This window comes from Salvia splendens, chromosome 5 (genome assembly GCF_004379255.2).
Source record: "Salvia splendens isolate huo1 chromosome 5, SspV2, whole genome shotgun sequence".
Taxonomy (NCBI): domain Eukaryota; kingdom Viridiplantae; phylum Streptophyta; class Magnoliopsida; order Lamiales; family Lamiaceae; genus Salvia; species Salvia splendens.
Genome location: NC_056036.1, coordinates 35087729 through 35106664, shown reverse-complemented (window position 1 = coordinate 35106664; position 18936 = coordinate 35087729). Strand labels below are relative to the sequence as shown.

Sequence of the window (18936 nt, the reverse complement as noted above, 5' to 3'; positions counted from 1 at the left end):
ATCGACCCCAACGGATGCACAGTACACGCAGTAGAGACCTTCTCCTTAGAGGAGTTGGGTTTTGATATTAACGAGGTTCCGGAAACTCCCATTCAAAGCCGGGGAGTAGGGCAGGGTCGGAGCGCCCCTAAGAAGAAGGGCAAGGCCAAGAAGGTTGGCGAGTTGTCGCAGCCGGGTGAGGAGAGCTGGGTCCGGAGGAAGTGGACGGAGGCGGAGAACGTTGCGGTGGCCAAGGCGTGGGTGAGTGTCTGCGATGATCCTCTCGTTTCGAACAACCAGAGGATTGTCAACTTGTGGGCCAAGATATCCGCAGCCTACAGGGCATTTTGCCCTGAAGGGAGACCGCGCACCGGGGAGGAGTGCCGGAAGTGCTGGGACCGAATCAGGTCTGCCGTCTCTCGATTTTTCGGGTTTGTAAGCCAACGCCCTCCACATGCGGACTAGTGGCCAAATAGAGGAAGACTGCAGGAGGATTGCGGAGAGAGCCTATCCGGATCCCGGGAAGTACTATGAGTTCACCTATTGGAACTGCTACCTTGTGCTCAACGAGTCGGAGAAATTTCGGGCAGGTGTCGACGCTGGCTGGCCGAAGAAGCAGAAACTGAACTATACCAGTGATTATAGCGGCAGCAGCGGTGGTTCCCACGACCTCCCCGAGACGGCCCAGGAGGTCCCGAGTCCCGACCCCTCGTTCGTTCGGTCGCCCCACCTCGCCCGGTTGGCCAAAGGCTAGCGCAACGGGATGCGAGGGAGGCACCCCGAGTTCCCAGGAGGTCCAGTCGGCATCCCACCTCGGCAGGTCCACCGAGGAGCTCAAATTCTTCGCGCGTCAATAAACGCGCACTCAAATGGTGAAGACGTTAGCCGACTTCCGGACGGCGGTGGACCCCGAGGAGAAGGCTTATGTTCGCGTATTGCTCCGAAGCATGCGTGAAGAATTGGAGGGGTTGCAGAGGGATACCGGCGGGAGTAGCCGCGGCGTTGGTGGCGACGGAGGCGGCGGCGGCGGCGGCGACGACGGAGGCGAGGACGGCGGTGAGGAGTGATTTTTTATGTAATTTTTTTATTGTACTTTTTAATTTTTGTACTTTTTTTAAATTAATGTACTTTTTTTAATTTATTGTACTTTTTAAAATTTTAATAGTATTATTCAATTTTCCTGTATTTGTCTCGTAAATTAAATTCCGTATGTTGCTATGATTGTAAATTAAATTATATATAATTGTTATTAGTGATGTAGATAGGCTATGGGAGGGCTATTGCATGTCCAGTTGCATGTCTAGATGATGTGTCAGGAGGATTTTAGTGCTGATGATGTGGCAGTGGTAAGGTTATGGGAGAGCTATTGCATTTCTAGAACCAAGATGCTCTAATGAAGATAGAGAGATATGGTTGTGTGCATTGATTATACGTTTGCGTCTGTCTCTGAAAAATGATCCAGATTTACTATTATATGAAAGGAAAAACAATATGCAAACCAAAAGGTATAAATTACATTTATTTTAATGGCTTAAATTCTCATTATGACAGTCGAATTTATGAAAAATGAAAATTAATTTTGCGATCCAAAGTGAAAGTCAAACTACATATATATACATTATATACAAAAAATGTATATGTACCTTCTCTCTCTAGTAGCATATATATACATTATATTTATACACCTCATCCACTCTCTCTCTCCAAAATCATTAATTAGATATATAACTGTACATGCAAATCATGGTGAAGGGTGATCTCTTCAAAAAGTTAAAATGATGTATAGACCAAAATGCTCAGACTTAAAAGGTATTTTCGACATAAATAAGTGAAAAATGATCATTTTCAAGATAAATGTTTAATCCAGGATTGTTTAGAGATATTTTAAAAGTATAGAAACTAATGGTGAGATAAACGTATAGTCCAGGGACTATTTCTGTAGTTCGCTCTAGCTAAAAAATATTCAGTTTCCATCAATATCCCTAACTTACATTATTGAAAGTTAATTGACATCACGTATATTATTCACAATGTTATAAAAGTTAATTGACCTCACGTAAAAATTGATCAAAGTCTTTTAGGGATATGATCAATTGCTAACTCACCTCTTAAGTGCTAACTATAACTAATTTAACAACATAAGATTTGAAAGATCTCATGATCTATAAATTGCCACATGTAAATTTGTTTTTTTTATTTTTTAATATTAACAACTCTAAATTTAGAGTTTCAGATCAAATGTCAACACAGTGAATTGAATATATCAACATCATATTTTGAATATGTCAACACAGTTTCATATTGATATTTTACATGTATTAAGTTGACGTATTTTGTTAGTTATATTGACATTATCTGCTTGACAAAAATTACGAAAATTCAAAAAAAAAATTAGATTTTGATCTCGAAACATATGCAATTGAGATCTCGTTGGAATCCTTATTAAATTATCTTTAATTTGATATATGTTGTGTGAAAAAATAATTTAAATTGAGATAGTTATAATCATTTAAAGTTTAGAGATATTTTTCAAAAGTTAGTTAGTTATAACTAATTTGTTGTAAATTGACCTTAACTCTTATTGAAGTTGAAGTTTTTTTATTGATACATTGGGAGACTGATGATCTAGGCATTGATTTGAATATCTAATGACTATTATTTAATTATAGTTAACAATTAAATATTGAGTTAACAATATAACACTGTCTAGCCTTTTAGTTGTTAATTGTTTGTTAGATAGAAGTTTGTCTTTGAGTTTAATTTGGTCTATGAGTCTAGTGTTTATAAATAGAGTTTTACTCCCTACTTTTGTACTCCTTTCGTTCTATAGTAGTGGAGTTATTTTGTCATTTTATTACGTTCCATAGTAATGAAGTCATTTCTTTTTTTTAGTAAAAATCAACACATTTCGTCTCATTTACTTAATCTCTCTTACTTTATTTTCTCTCCATCTCTCTATCTTTTTCATTTCCTATTTTATTCTTCATTTCTTAATACAATTTTTCTTAAATTGTGCGCTGAATTGAAACGCTTGGAACAGAGTATTCAGAAATAAAGTTTAGTTCAATTTTTTATTGTGTGCTTTTCAAAGGATGACCTATTAGTCATACGAGGTCTTTTATTTTGTTTTATTTATATTTTGCTCGTTTTATTAAGTAGCGTTTGCATTGTTATCATATCAATTGTACGATATGCTTAGTTCAATACAATACTTACCTAAATTCCTCTTCTAACATAAAGGAGCACTTACAGTAAACAAAAGCAATAAGTATGAAATAAAAATAGCATCCGCGAATCTCCGCGATTGGTTGTGCAAGGTTTGCAATCATTACATCTGCAATTTTCCCAATCATAATCTAGCTAAAATAAAATTTTGTAGGTGTAGAATCTAGTTGCATAAATTTATCTAACTGATTACTAATGTTGATAATAATTGAATAATCTCAAATCCGTCGATGCTTCAAAGTGTGTTGCAAATCCACCTATATTATTCCGTATATATATATAAACTAAGCATAAAGCAGCCAAAGCAAATGAGCATCTTTGGGTTGGGTGAAGAAAAGAATGTTAATCATAAATGGAGTATCAGTATAGGCTTTGCTAAGTAATGGCTTTCATAGCCGGTTACTCTTGTAAGTACATCATTAAGGTCGGCAAAAGACTGTGCAGCCGAAGACTCGGGTGGAGTTCCATCACCTGGGCTGGCGTGTTACTTGTTCTGGTTGGATCGTACTTTCTCAACAATCTATCTTTGTTTTCCGTCCACCATTACTGGCTCCTGCATTAAACAGAGAAGATCACAATTTAGCAAAATCTAAATGGGAAAATGATTTTTACTGAATTATGAAAACAGAAAGATATGACATTAACTTGAGCTTGAACTACTTTGAAGGAATTACTCTCAGATACCTCGGGAGGTATTTCTTCTCTAATTTCTTTCATCTAGAAAACAGGAACAAGGATGACAGGTTCTATTAGTATGTGTACTAGAATAATAGCATATTTATATTATTATGTGTGCTTATCTTAAATTTTGCAGGTTCCTTGGGAGCATCACATACAATAAATTTAAGAAACTAGTGTTCTAGGAAAATATATAATATACGTACAACTAAGGAACAGACCATGCAATACCATTCCCATCCCTCAATTTTTTTATAAATGCTGTTAGGGGAATATAATGCTACGAAATGGTAAAAAGACGTTTAAAGAGTTAATATTGATCAAGAAAAGAAGATACGGTTCTAACATCATAAAGAATAGTAAAATGGTACTGTTCTGCAAACAACAAAGTAATCAAAAGCTGTCTAAAAAACAAAGTAATTAAAAGGAAAAATGGCTGGGACTATACATTCTAATAGGTTTCTCAGCAAGATACAGATTACGTGTGATCATCCAGCACAGCTGCCAAAAAGTTGGAGGAGCAGAACCACATTACAATCTTGCTTTGGTAAATGATAGCACTGATCTCTTTGATTGTAAGATGCATGAGTGATAGTAAGGACAAAGGCATGCATATCTAATGTTTAGAGACTTAATATCATCAACCTTTAGCATGATGTTTAACCTTTTGAATTGAAGTGATAAATTCAAAGGGATGTGAAACCTGTTTGAAAAACATTTCAACAATTTATATTAACCACTCCACAAATATAGCTGAAGAAGTGAGAAAATGTGATTACTTTTTGTGAGATGGCCTTGACAGTTTGCACTGCTTGAAAACATTTTGGAAGAACCAGCAGCAGCCAATGAAGTAGTTTCTTGGGCAGTTTTCTTCAACTTCTGAATTTCTGTGTCTTGGGTATCAGTTTTCTGTTTTAAACTCTTAACCTAACTTTGAAAATTAACAATTAGCAATTTGTAGCAACAAATGATTTTAAGGATAAGATTAAGGTTATTGGCAAGAGATATGCATACTTGGTTATGCAATTTGGAAACTTGTTGGGTCAAAATTTCATTTGCAGCCTGTAAACTATCAATGGCAGCCATTGACATTGCAGAATTAGCTTGACTGTGGAGAAACAGGTATTGAGTAAGGCTGAGGTTGCGGTGAGGCCTGCTGAGGATATGGAACTGATGTGATAACAGGCTTTCTAGCACGTTGAATGACATTAAAAGCGCTTGGGAAAGAAACATCCCTTAGCTGCACACATGATGGAACTTGGGAAGCACTTGTTCCACGCATTCCAGACTGAAACTCAAGGTACCTTACTGGGTCCACTCTGCTAGGGAGAAGTACTTGTGAGCTGTTTCTCACTCTCCTATCTTTTGGCTGAGAAGATCCTGATGCTCGCCGAGTTAAACTCACTCCATTTACAACATCAGCACCCTTTTTAAGTTTAAGATAACAGGAATCACATACTCGTTGTGGTTTACCTGGACTTGGAGCCAGTGCTGCTCTCAACGACTTTTTGGAAAGGCAAGCGTGACAGTGCACCAGGCCACAATTAAAACAGTCATGCCGTTTTCAAGTGAACCAAATGCCTGCTTACAAGCAGTGCAAAATGATAGATCTGGACCAGCGACCCACCTATGGATGCATATACTTGCTGTGTAGTTTGAACCACACACAATGCTCCTCACATGCCTATCTTTGAGAGCTTCAACCATTGTTGGAACATTGCGATCTTCCAAATCCCCATGTCCCAGCCTACCGTTGGCTCCTTTTCCCCAAGTAAATACTTCATTTCTTCCAGTAAGAACAGCAACATGATATGTACCGCATGATATTTGTTCAACAAACTGTCCCACTAATGTGTCTTGTACCAATCTAGACCGCTTTCCATCTGATTGTGGATCACCAAGCTGACCATATTCAGTACTTCCCATAGTAAAGACATGGCCTGAAGTAGTAAGGGCAACAGTTATGTTATGTCCGCATGCTAGCTGCTGGATGTTGTAATCAATAATAGCAGAAACACAAGTTGGAACAAGATAAGTATCCTTGTTTCCATGACCCAATCAATTTTTATCACCATTACCCCAGGTGAACAATTTTCTTGAGGAACTGACTCCAGGGTGGCTTGTAGTTTCTATAATAGCAGCAGTGTGCCACGCTCCACACGAAACAGAAATTGATTTCAAACCTCTCAGTGATTGAACCTCTTTTGGATATGCAACACTTTCATGATCACCATGACCCAGAGCTCCAAATGTTCCATCCCCAAAAGTGAACAAACTTCCAGTGGAAGTCACCACTGCTGAATGCCAGGTTCCACAAGCGACTGATGTAACATGAAGGCTCTCCAGAGTTCCAGAAACTCTTTTTGGTATCCAGTGGCTACAGTTTTTGCCATGACCCAGAAGACCCACATTATGGGTACCATCACCCCACGTATATAAGTCACCTGACTTAGACAGCGCAGATGTATGAAACTCGCCACATGCAACAAACTCAATATTTGTAAGAGCCAGAAATTCCACTAGTCGAGGACGACTAAAGTCTTTCTCAATTCCATGACCCAGTCTACCCCCGGATTCCTCTCCCCACGTAAAAACCTCACCCTGCCTTGTAACAAGAGCAATGTGCTGAACGCCACAAGCAATTTGCTGCACATCAAGAACTACATGTGATTCCACTACTTTTGGAGTCAATACATCATTTTTTATTGGATTCGGATTCACAGCTCCATCGATTATTTCGTCATACAAAATCTCTCCACCCAGAGATTCTGTGTCATCTGTTACAGAACCTTGGGTTGAACAACTAGGAGTACTTGAAATACTAATACGGAAACCATCTGCATTACTTGCTCTCATTTGCATACTTGTAGATTCAAATCTCACATGTGAGCTGGATCTATTCAAATAATTATCTATTGAATTGGAACCTTTGGAGATTTTGCCTTCCTATTCTCTTTAGATGGCCAACTATATTAAAGCTATATGTCAGTATTACGGGTGACTAACTAAAATGTTTGAGCGAGAAATTCAGTTGATCCAATACAATCTATGTGCCAGACACAGGCAGTGTCAGTTAGCATGAAATTTTACACGTCAAATTAAAAAAGTGGCAATTTTATCCATCCTACCAATATCATTAAATGATGTTTAGAGACTCATAGAAAATTTTGGCAGTTTCAATCTGGAGATAGCACAATTTCTTAGGAAAACATACTAAAAATTTGGCAGTTTCAATCTCACACCTAAGTCCTTGTTCAAAGAAATTGGTTACCGTAGAAGGTGTATGAGCGAAATTTAGGCTTTCCTTCTTCGCAATACTTCATCAACTGTATTCTTTTCTTCGAAGCAACCAATGCCTTCAACAGAGCAACCATATTGTTTAAGGAATGCACTGATCATGAAATAAAGCCATGAAAGCCAATATCTAATCATTCAAAATACTGAACTTGCACGTCAATAACCTTGAAGCAAAAAATAAATAAATCATTTTTGTGGAAGCTCTGCTAACTGTAAGGTAAAGACCTGTCTACAAGTAAACCCTTTCTCCTCAACAATCATTCTATGCATGTCATAGATGGAGAGGTTTTTAAAAGACATTATTCCACTAGTTTTAATTCATTTGCAACCATACCATGAAGCAAAGGAATGGCAGCCAATAGAGTGGGGGATATTGAATGCGAAGGAACATTTTGATTATGTTACCACAAGACGCTAGAAGGAAAGTGACAGTGTCAAACAACTCAATTTTCAATCTTTTGGAACAAAAAACTAAACATGGTTTAGCCTTTTCATAGGTTAAAGAATCTAAAATTTTGGGTGTCAATGCTGTAATAGGTATTTGAGTTGATGATAATTTGAGGCAGAGTATTACAAACACAGATCTGACAAAATGTGGAGCCTAATCCTGCAACTTCACAAGCATTTTGAGACAATACCGGAAACAGGGATACCTGCTCAACGTGACGATCAGAGTTCCATATTCCGCCATTCCATCGGAGGCAGCACTAACAATCTCTTGTGGCCAGTCATCCACTCAAACATCTTTAACCAAAAACCCTAAGTTTATTTTCGATTTAGGGATTTCTCTGTCGAGCCCTGGACACAATTATGGTGATCGGGTCGAAATTAGTAGTGATGCACTTAGATTCACCAATAACTAGGGGAAAAATTGAAAATTTGATCGAATATTGGAAAGGCGCAAATCATCAGACCGCTTGCAGAAGGGAGAGAGAAGAAATTAAGAAGACGTTGGCAGCTGAAGAGGAAATGAGTGCGAATTTGGCGCGCTTATTTTCAACTACTATCGCAATAAACCCTTTTGCTTTTCAAAACGCATAACTTTTTTTTGAGCTAACGAATGATTTTAAAATACACTAAAAATTTCGTTTTTTCTAATCATTGGTCTCAATATCTTTTTGAAACAATGTAAATTAATACAAACACATTTCTTTTTTCATGATAACATTAAAATTACCAAGCAAAAGCAAAGCTTAGAAAATTACATTATTAATAAAAATCTTAAATATTACTGTGGTATGAAATAATTTAAACGAACCTTAGCGTAATTAAAAATATATTTTTACATTAATTTTTTCATATTATATGATTTATTTTCTAGGAAAGAAAACTCTTCATATGCCACGCTCAAAATTACGAGAAAATAATTTTAGGGGAAAAAATTATAAAATTATACATTTCTGAAAAATATTAAAATATATATTTTTTATAGAAATTATGTTCAAAAACCATATTAGAAAAATAGATATATTTTATGAAAATATACATAACATTCTTTATTAGAAAGAAATTCTTTATATACCGCATTTAAAATTACAATAATATAAATTATTTTCTAAACAAAAATATAGAAGAATATAATTTATTTCTATAATATTATATAAATATGTACTACTCCAATAATTTATTTCTAGAAAAAAATTATATCAGCAAAATAAGTCGTATAGTAACTACTATGAAGAGTTTTATTATATATTATAAAAATATAAAGAATATAATTTTTATATGTTAGTTTTATCTTTAGTAGTAATTAACTTAATAATGATGTCAGCTCTGCTTTATTTGTAATTACACCAATTCGTCAAAAATATGATTGTTTTTTATCAGTTCATATTGTTTGAGACCAAACATGCTGGGGCGGACACACGTACAAAGAGGGTAGGGCTGGTGCCCTTACCCAATTTTTTTTTTTTTATTTTCTACTTTCAAAATTTTTAAAATTTTTAAAATTTTAAAAAATTCTGTTAAGCCCTTACCAAAATAGTGCTACTGAAGAACAAATTATTTTGGATGCATAATTGTATGGGGCTGAAAATTAAAGAAAGGAAAAGTTAAAATTTGCGGAGGAAATATAACAATGGCGTGGAGAAGCCTAAGGAAGAAGAAGAAGAGGATTTTTATACATAAATTAATAAAAGTAAAAGTCAGATAGGCCCACTTTAAATGCTTTGACAGGGTGTGGTTACTTTTTAAACTTGAACACGTTTTTATTATTAAATTATAGTAAAATGAGTTTACATTTTACTTGGCCAACACCCCCACACGTTTTTAAGATTTTAAAAATTAAAAAGGAGAACAGAAGGGTTTCATTTTGAAGGTTACATAGCGGCGATACAGAAACAATAGCATTTCGTGAAATTGGGGTTCAAGTCTTTTAAACTTTAGAGAAATTAATATTCAAATTCTTTACAAATTGTGAGGTAAGGAGTTTATTAAAGTTGTTAATTTTATATTCTATTTCTTGTTTTTGTAAAATTTTGATAGAATAGTTGCAAGCTAAAAAAGTTATAACAATGGTTAGTTGCAAGCTAATATTTGTGATTGTCGTATAGAATACGGTTTATATTAGTGAGTGTTGATAGCATCTTTATATCTTATGGAGTTATGTATATAAACTAATATTGTACTTCTCTCGTTATTGCTTAGATTGACCGTAGAGGATGGAACGCTTCTTTAAAAAAAAGCGTCGGGATGAATTTTCTTCTCCAAGTGAACCCATTGTTGAAGCAATGGAAAATCAGCCCCGAAGAGAAGTTGGGTTGAACTTGAATGATATTGTTGGTGATCCGGGAAAACGCAAGCCAATTGAAGAGTTCGATGTTTCAATTCGAGATAGAGTGCGAAGAGAGTACTTGAATATTGGCCCTTGTCAGCCAATTGGACATAAGTATGAAAAAAAGAAATATGGTAATCAAGAAAGAAGTTTTCAAGATATTTGGTTTAAAAGGTATACATGGTTAGAGTATAGTGTATCAAAGGATGCAACTTTTTGCTTTTGGTGCTACCTTTTCAAGAAATCGGATAAAGGGGGTCGACAATCAAATGATGCTTTTACAAAGACAGGTTGTAGCAACTGGAAAAATGCATTAGAAAGATTCAATTATCATGTTGGAGGCGTGAATAGTTGTCATAATAATGCTAGAATTCAGTTCGAAGCTTTTCAAGATCAAAGGAACAGTGTGGCAAGTATATTACGGTCAAATACCCGTGAGATGGAAGTTGCATATCGCATTCGGTTGACAGTCTCATTGAATGTGACTCGGTTTCTCTTAAAGCAAGGATTATCTTTTCGTGGACATGATGAGTCAAGTAGTTCTTCAAATCGAGGTAATTTTATTGAGTTGCTTTTATGGTTTAGTGAACTTAACGATGATGTATCCAAAACTTTGTTTGCAAATGCTCCTGCTAACAATCAAATGAATTCACCACGAATTCAAAAGGAATTAGCAAACGCTTGTGCTTCAGAGGTTACACTTGCCATAGTTAATGATATTGGAGATAAAGTTTTCACTCTTTTGGTTGATGAGGCTCGAGACGTTTCAATGAAGGAGCAGATGGGAGTTGTTTTAAGATATGTGAATAACGAAGGATATGTGATTGAGCGATTTATTGGAATCGTGCATGTAACTGACACTTCCTCTCATACTTTGAAATGTGCTATTGATGATTTATTGGTGAAGCATAATTTATCTCTATCTAAAGTGAGAGAGCAAGGATATGATGGAGCTTCTAATATGAGGGATGAGTTTAATGGATTGAAATCCTTAATATTGCAAGAAAATCCATATGCCATGTATATTCATTGTTTCTCTCATCAACTCCAACTAATTATTGTTGCGGTTGCCAAGGGTATTAGAGTTGTGAAGGATGTTTTTAGCTATGTCTCCATGATTGTGAATATGGTCGGGGCATCTTGTAAGAGAAAAGACCAACTTAGGCAGTTGCAACATGACAGATTAGTTGAACAACTTAATGATGGAGAAGTCATAAGTGGAAGAGGTAAAAATCAAGAAACTAGTTTGGTAATGCCTGGAGATACTCGTTGGGGCTCACATTACTTTACATTGCTTCGTCTATGCTCTATGTGGTCTTCGGTTGAGAAAGTGTTGGAAGTTGTACGTGACGATGCTACTCTCCGTGATAACAGAAGTACCACTGAAGGATTGATTGAAAGGATGAATAACTATGAGTTTGTTTTCACTTTGCATTTGATGAAACATTTATTGGGAATAACCAATGAATTATCCATTGCCTTGCAAAAGAAAGATCAAAATATTATTCAAGCCATATCATTGATCCAAAGTGTGAAACATCAGTTGCAAAGTTTTAGAGAGAATGGATGGGAAGACATACATGATCAAGCAACAAAGTTTTGTGAATTGCATAATATTTCACAAGTTGATATGGATGAAATTATACCACGCCGTGGTTATAAGAAGTATGGAGCAGAGTTGATCACGAATTTGCATCATTATCGTGTAGAGATTTTTAATCAGGTATTATAATATTCCTATTCATGTCTTATATATATCATAATTTATGTTATTGTGGTTGCAATGTCAAGGTGGTTGATTTAACTATACAAGAGATGGATAATCGATTTTCTGAAGCTAGCACCGAGTTGCTAGGATGCATATCATGTCTTGATCCAAGAAATTCTTTCTCTCGATTCAATGATGATTAAGTAATCCGTCTTGCTACTTTATATCACGAGGACTTCTCTGCAATTGATTGTTCACAGCTTCCACTTCAACTTAGTAATTTTATTGCTAATGTACGATGTGATCCTCAATTTGCTGCCTTAAGCAACTTAGGAGACGTTGCTACGGAAATGGTCAAAAGTGGTAAACATTTGGTTTTTCCGTTGGTTTATCGGATTATTGAGTTGGCATTGGTTTTACCTGTTGCTACTGCTTCTGTTGAGAGAGCATTTTCTGCAATGAAGACCATCAAGACTGACTTGCGAAATCGGATGGGAGATGAGTGGATGAATGATAGTTTGATTGTGTACATTGAGAAGGACCTGTTTTCAATGATTGATAATGAAAAAATCTTGCAACGTTTTCAATCGATGAGAACACGTAGAATTCAGTTGCCATCGCTTTAGACGTAAAACCGCAACTATGACATGTTGTTTTTATTAGATATATTTTGGACTAGTTCGTATTAAATATATATGCATTTTATAGTTTTTGCGGTTTTTATATTATATTATATTATATTATATTATATTATATATATATATATATATATATATATATATATATATATATATATATATATATATAGGGGAGCGTTATTCTCCTTTTCACATCTTAGATCCTTTTTCCTTCTTAATATTACGCGTTAGATCTAAGGCATCAACGGATCAGATTGATTCTATAAAACTGGTTCCGTGTTGCATTATAGAAGGTGGTTGTATGCATTACAGGGTTATTATTGACATTTGACGGAAAAGTAACTGCCACATTTTGGTATCTGCGAATAATGCACCACATGGTCACGAGTAATGCATATAATTGACTATATAATGCACAATATGTGAACTGCAATGCATACGAATAAGATGTACCATGTTATGATGTTTGGACACACGTTTCTTGTTTCCCCTAAGGGTTTAATAAGCTTAGGGGCTAGGGTATAGTACGTAGACACGTATGTAATCTTCACATGGTAACGAGTAATGGATATAATTGACTATATAATGCACAATTTGTGAACTCCAATGCATACGAACAAGATGTGATGTGTTATGATGTTTGACACACGTTTCTTGTTTCCCCTAAGGGTTTAATAAGCTTAGGGGCTAGGGTATAGTACGTACGCATTAATAACAAATTATAAAACGATACGAATAATTCACCAAATTGTCACGAGTAATGGATGTTATTAACTATATAATGCACAATATGTGAACTGCAATGCATACGAATAAGATGTACCATGTTATGATGTTTGACACACGTTTCTTGTTTCCCCTAAGGGTTTAATAAGCTTAGGGGCTAGGGTATAGTACGTAGACATTACTAACAAATTGTTGTTATTGGAATATACGTATGTGCATTATTTGGTTTAGGTAGTGCATTATGTATCTGTTAATTGTCATTATCTCAGTATATTATGCATTATTAGAGGTATTGTGTATATGGGTTAATCAACGGATTGAAGATTACATACGTGCATTTAGTAATGTCTACGTACTATACCCTAGCCCCTAAGCTTATTAAACCCTTAGGGGAAACAAGAAACGTGTGTCAAACATCATAACATGGTACATCTTATTCGTATGCATTGCAGTTCACATATTGTGCATTATATAGTTAATAACATCCATTACTCGTGATAATTTGGTGAATTATTCGTATCGTTTTATAATTTGTTATTAATGCGTACTTACTATACCCTAGCCCCTAAGCTTATTAAACCCTTAGGGGAAACAAGAAACGTGTGTCAAACATCATAACACAGCACATCTTGTTCGTATGCATTGCAGTTCACAAATTGTGCATTATATAGTTAATTATATCCATTACTCGTTACCATGTGAAGATTACATATTTGTCTACGTACTATACCCTAGCCCCTAAGCTTATTAAACCCTTAGGAGAAACAAGAAACGTGTGTCAAACATCATAACACAGCACATCTTGTTCGTATGCATTGCAGTTCACATATTGTGCATTATATAGGCAATTATATGCATTACTCGTGGCCATGTGGTGCATTATTCGTAGCGGTTTCCAGCCATTATTAGATTACTATTGTACCCTCATAATGCACAAAATAGGACAAATAATGCAACACGGGATTAATTACCCAATGTTGATCTTGACCGTCCATTTCTCTAATCTAATGGCTGATATTAAGAAGGAAAAAGGAGGAAATATAGGAAAAGGAAATGAATACACCCCTATATATATATATATATATATATATATATATATATATATATATATATATATATATTATGTTTACGTGAAGTCCAGCCCTTACAGTCAATTTTTTCTGCATCCGCCCCTGCAAACATGATTGGTAAAATCAAAATGTTCTTTTGGGCAACCGTTTGGACGAAAAAATGAATTCTCTGTCTAAAACTATTATACATTCATAAATGCTTATAAGAGTCCGTTCGTATATACTACTATTAGATGAATTCTCACCTAACTAATTAAAGCTATTTTTAATTTAAGATTACATATTTAAATTTTTATGAAAAATGTTATTTATATGTATTTCAAATAACTATAGTATGTACACTATAAACTGTTGCAAGTACCAAATCAAATGTAATTATTTTTATTTTAATATTACTACTATTATTGATATAATAAAAATATGTCTACAATTCTTAACTCTTTTTTCCACTTTTTGAAGTATGTATATATATCATTAAAAGTTTACAATAATTTCAATTGTGTCTATAATGTTGTGATATGTGATCTAATTTTACTTTATTTAATAACTCTAATTATTTATTATGATTATTTTAAAATGAGGAAAAAAAGAAGTGATTTAACTTTTTCAAGGGACATAGTGAGTAGTATCTTTTTGTTGTGCATGGCAGAGGGCAAATATTACTATGGCAACAGAGAGAATAACTTTTTTTTAAAATTATATAATACTACTATTATATAATCTAATTATAGAAGGAGGTGGGTGGTAACACGAATTTTGATTTTGATTTTTTTTTGTAAAGAATGATCGTTTTGATTTAATATAATAAAAAATTTATACAAATATATTTTAATATACAAATAAAATGAGGCCACTTGAGGTCGACAAGTTCATTTTCAATTTTGCCTTCGATTTGCTATCTTTCTTTGTCTAATGAAAAAATCATGCAAGGGTACATTTAATCAACTAGGCTTCTGGCTTTGTAGGTTATAATAGGATAGGTTAGAAGCACCCCTTCACAAGATCGCAACCAACATCTCATAGTAACGATGATTGATACAGGTGGGGTCGAGAGGGTTGTCAATCAACTCAAAGCTGGTTCATGAGGATCGAAAAACTCCACATAATTTAATCTTTAGAGTTATCATTGACCCCACGATATAGCAACTCTGTCCCAACGTCGGAATTCACTTTTGTTCTCCGTCCACCATTCATTACTGGTGACGGCTGCCACACCACCCTTGTCTTTGGCGACTTTCTTCAGTATGTTCGACCCCCATTAACTCCATTACTGAATCTATCATTGCACATGAGTACTCCTACCTATCTATATAAATTATAAACCCATTTTCTCATTGACATCACTAAAATCTTACATTTCGTCTCAACTGTGTTGTCATTATCATGAAAATGAAAAGCATGGTAGGAAAGGATGAACTATATAGAAATTGATGATGACACAGGCCAAAACCTTTGTGTCATGTTATAATTTTTTACCCAATAATATGCTCTAATGCATATCATAACAAGATAAAATTAAGAAACAGGATCAGTGAAACCTCTCTAACAGACTGTATTCTCAGGGAAATGCCTGAATGGATTAGATTATAACAGTACACAAAATGAAACCCTGAGATAGTATTAACCTTAGCATCCATATTTTGCAAGTACCGAATTGGTTCATTTCTTTTAGAGCTTATATACTAGATTTAGCATTATTCTAATAATCATAATTTAGTTTGTCATCGCCATTAGATACGACTTAGCTCGCTGGTGGAGCAAGGGACTCTGGCTCTGGAGCCACCTCTGCTCCCATCAAACCATTAGGATGGTGCTTCTCCAAACCCCACAGCTTGGCAGATTTCATGTCGTCCTCTGCCATTTGCCTTGAAAACTCCTCGTGGTCGTACTGCAGTGTTGCATTGCCTCCAAACTCAGTCGGGAGATTCTCCACATCAAAATACGACCTCATAATTTCTACACTGTCCTTGTTCTTTGGGTACACAAATCTCACCTTCTGGAACGTTTTTGGATCCAAGAAGTATTTAACAATCTGCAATAACACATCACTTCTTTAAACAATTGGCGAACCATAAGTTATGATGCAAAATCACCAAAATGCAAAATAGCACCATAGATGTTGTTGATAACGTCAAGCATTCAGTAAGAATGCATACAGCAGCCAAGAAAAAAGATGCAGCGAAACACAAGCAATCGAGAAATGGAATCATTTGGACAGAATTCATTTTTTTGCGGTTGGAAAATGCAAACACAAATACATACACAATCTATAAACAATAAAAAATGTAGTACTCCGTATCAAAGACTAAGAAACAAACCTTCCAAAATGCTTCAAAAATGCGAGGGGGGCTGTACAGAAACGCCACGCCTAGTCTCTCAGGGTAATGATTTTGTAGTATGTTGACGGTATCTCTTGCAGACTTAATAGGGACGTTGTTGCTTATAGACCAACCTGTGAAGTCAATCAACCACGCCATTTGTTCCTGCCCTTCTGGAAGATTTGCTATGGCGTTCTCAATGAGATAAACCAGATGTTTCATCTGATTATCCAGTGATGTCGTATTCTGTAATGCAAAAGAGCACAATTTTAAATAACTCCTATTCAAAGGAAAAAAAGGATGACAACTAAGAAACCTATAGAATCTTTTCACATACCTGTAATCCCGGTCTTAGTATAAGAACAGTCCTACCCTGCCGATCATGAAAGTTTGCTCTGAATACTTTCCCAGTCTCACCTTCAATTGCAACTTCACTCTAGAAATGAATAATGATCAATGTATATGCTCAGATTGATTTACGTTGATAAACAAAATGATTATAAAAGTAAATTGACTGGGGATTTTGTAAGAAACATATTATGTCTCTCTTACCCAACGGATTTCTTCCGGTTTAAAACTTGATCTCCATCTCAGTGACTCTTCCAACATCTTCTTTGATTTTTCTATATTCCAGCTCCGAGCTTCCAGATATCTCTTCAAACATGCATCAGAGCAATACTGCTGACTGCGACCCGTCAACGGTCCCAGAGAAGACTTGAGCTCTTGGAACTGCAGATAAATGAAAATTCAATCAGATCATCTTCAAGGATTTGGTTAGTGCAAACGCAGGAGAGCATTACATTTTTTGTATATTTTTCTTGCTTAATCACGCATACTTACGAAGATTATGGTGTCGAATGTCGATGTACGGCATATTCACTACTACTATGTTCTCAAATTACAAATAACAAATAATTAAATGACAAGACATAAAGCTAGCAGGAGACTTCAAACTGCATGACAATAACCAAATAAAAATAAGTAGCTACTTACCTTACTTTAATGGAAACTTTATATTCACTAGACTCACAAGCATTATTTGAAAAGGCAAATAATTCTATCATTATTACCTTGCGCTCGTGCTGCTGCTCAACACTCTCACCATCATGGGAGGAATTGCTCTTGCGGAAAAACATGATTTGTCTAGAGCTACTCTTATGTAGCAAAGGAGCTTATCTGTAACAGGAAAAAAATTATTAAGCTATTTCTGTTATGACTCACAGACTACAAAGAACTGGAAGCAGGCTGTACATAGAGAAACATGCAACTAGAAAATTAATGTCATATAAAACCAAGTCAAGGGTGCCCTTCTCTTTATATCCAAAGATGTAACTCTATGCTCAACACATTTGACAAGAAGAAGAATCCATCGATGTTCTAACAAGCAGATACAATTGGTTTAATTTCAGGATAAGTATCTCCCCTTTACCCAATTTTATATATCAAACAGTTCAAATCATGTAGTTCATCTTGATAACATTCACTACTATTTACATAAATCAAAATCAGCTACAAAAAAAAGGCGCTTTATTTTCAATAAGTGAAACCTTAATCTTACAGCCATTTATGTATACACATTAAACAGAAACAAGCATAGAATCATATAAACTTCACCAAAACAAATCTCTTCTTATTTGATTTTTTCAAATGGAGTATTCTATCTAATGTAATAATCCGTTAAAATGCCCAAAAAACGATGGATGATTTTTATGCAATTCCACCATTTACACGGCTCAATCTACATTTGAAAGAATTTCAATTAGTAACAAACATTGATTGAAAAAACAGAGCTTTCCTGATCAAAACCCCCAGAGATCATAAACTCGACTTTTTTCAAAAGCAATTTAACAAAAGGAATCGATTAGGACATCTCTAGTCAAATTCCAGCGCAGGGGCAATCAGCCACTAGATGAGAAGCGATTTAGATTCATCAATCAAGATCCAAAAACTCCCAATAGATCCATGGAAAAAAAATTAAAATAAAAGCACAAGAAAAATGGTGAACAAGAGCGAGAGACTAAACACATGACTGGAAACAGAAACACCGAAAAAGCATGGATCAAAAATCAGTTTGTCACTCACCCAGCAATGGAGATTCTAGAGAGACAAAGGGAGAGAGATTTCCTCTTTATCAACCTCAGGATTTTCTCATGCAAAAGCTCCTCCCACTAGTTGTCCTCTCTCACTCACTCACTCACGCACAAACACACGTACTTTGTGTGAAAAGAGCTCATAAATCACAATAATGCGTGAAAACTTTATTATATATTCACACACGTGTCTGTGTATTAATAGTCTTTGACTGTGTGTTATGTGTGAAATAATTACCTCAATCAAATATACTAATTGAGCAATGCCTTAAAAAATCTACTACATCTAATAATTTTATTTTTGAGAGAGAAAGAAAATTAAATGGGGACTGAACTATTGATTTTATTTTTCAAAAAGATAAATGCGAATATATTTTCTGATCAAGAAATAAAATACAAATTACTCCAAAAAAAATACTCCTTCGGTCCCAACT

The 18936-nt window shown here is 35.2% G+C and overlaps 2 protein-coding genes and 1 pseudogene across 2 annotated transcripts; 1 reads left to right on the top strand and 2 right to left on the bottom strand.

Moving 5' to 3' along the window:
- Positions 1-3724: 3724 nt before the first annotated feature.
- LOC121804185 lies at positions 3725-7322 on the bottom strand (annotated as a pseudogene).
- Positions 7323-9908: 2586 nt separating this feature from the next.
- Positions 9909-12286, top strand: LOC121804184 (zinc finger MYM-type protein 1-like). The gene is made up of 2 exons (XM_042203716.1): positions 9909-11675; positions 11921-12286. Exons 1-2 carry the CDS (start codon positions 9909-9911, stop codon positions 12284-12286), a joined length of 2133 nt encoding a protein of 710 aa, XP_042059650.1.
- Positions 12287-15622: 3336 nt separating this feature from the next.
- Positions 15623-18632, bottom strand: LOC121802091 (phosphatidylinositol transfer protein 3-like). Its single transcript, XM_042201658.1, has 6 exons — positions 18495-18632; positions 17483-17588; positions 16965-17141; positions 16750-16848; positions 16413-16658; positions 15623-16126 (listed from the first exon to the last, which is right to left on the bottom strand). The coding sequence occupies exons 2-6, from the start codon at positions 17546-17548 to the stop codon at positions 15836-15838; spliced, it is 879 nt and encodes a 292-aa protein (XP_042057592.1). The 5' UTR covers positions 17549-17588; positions 18495-18632; the 3' UTR covers positions 15623-15835.
- Positions 18633-18936: the final 304 nt, after the last annotated feature.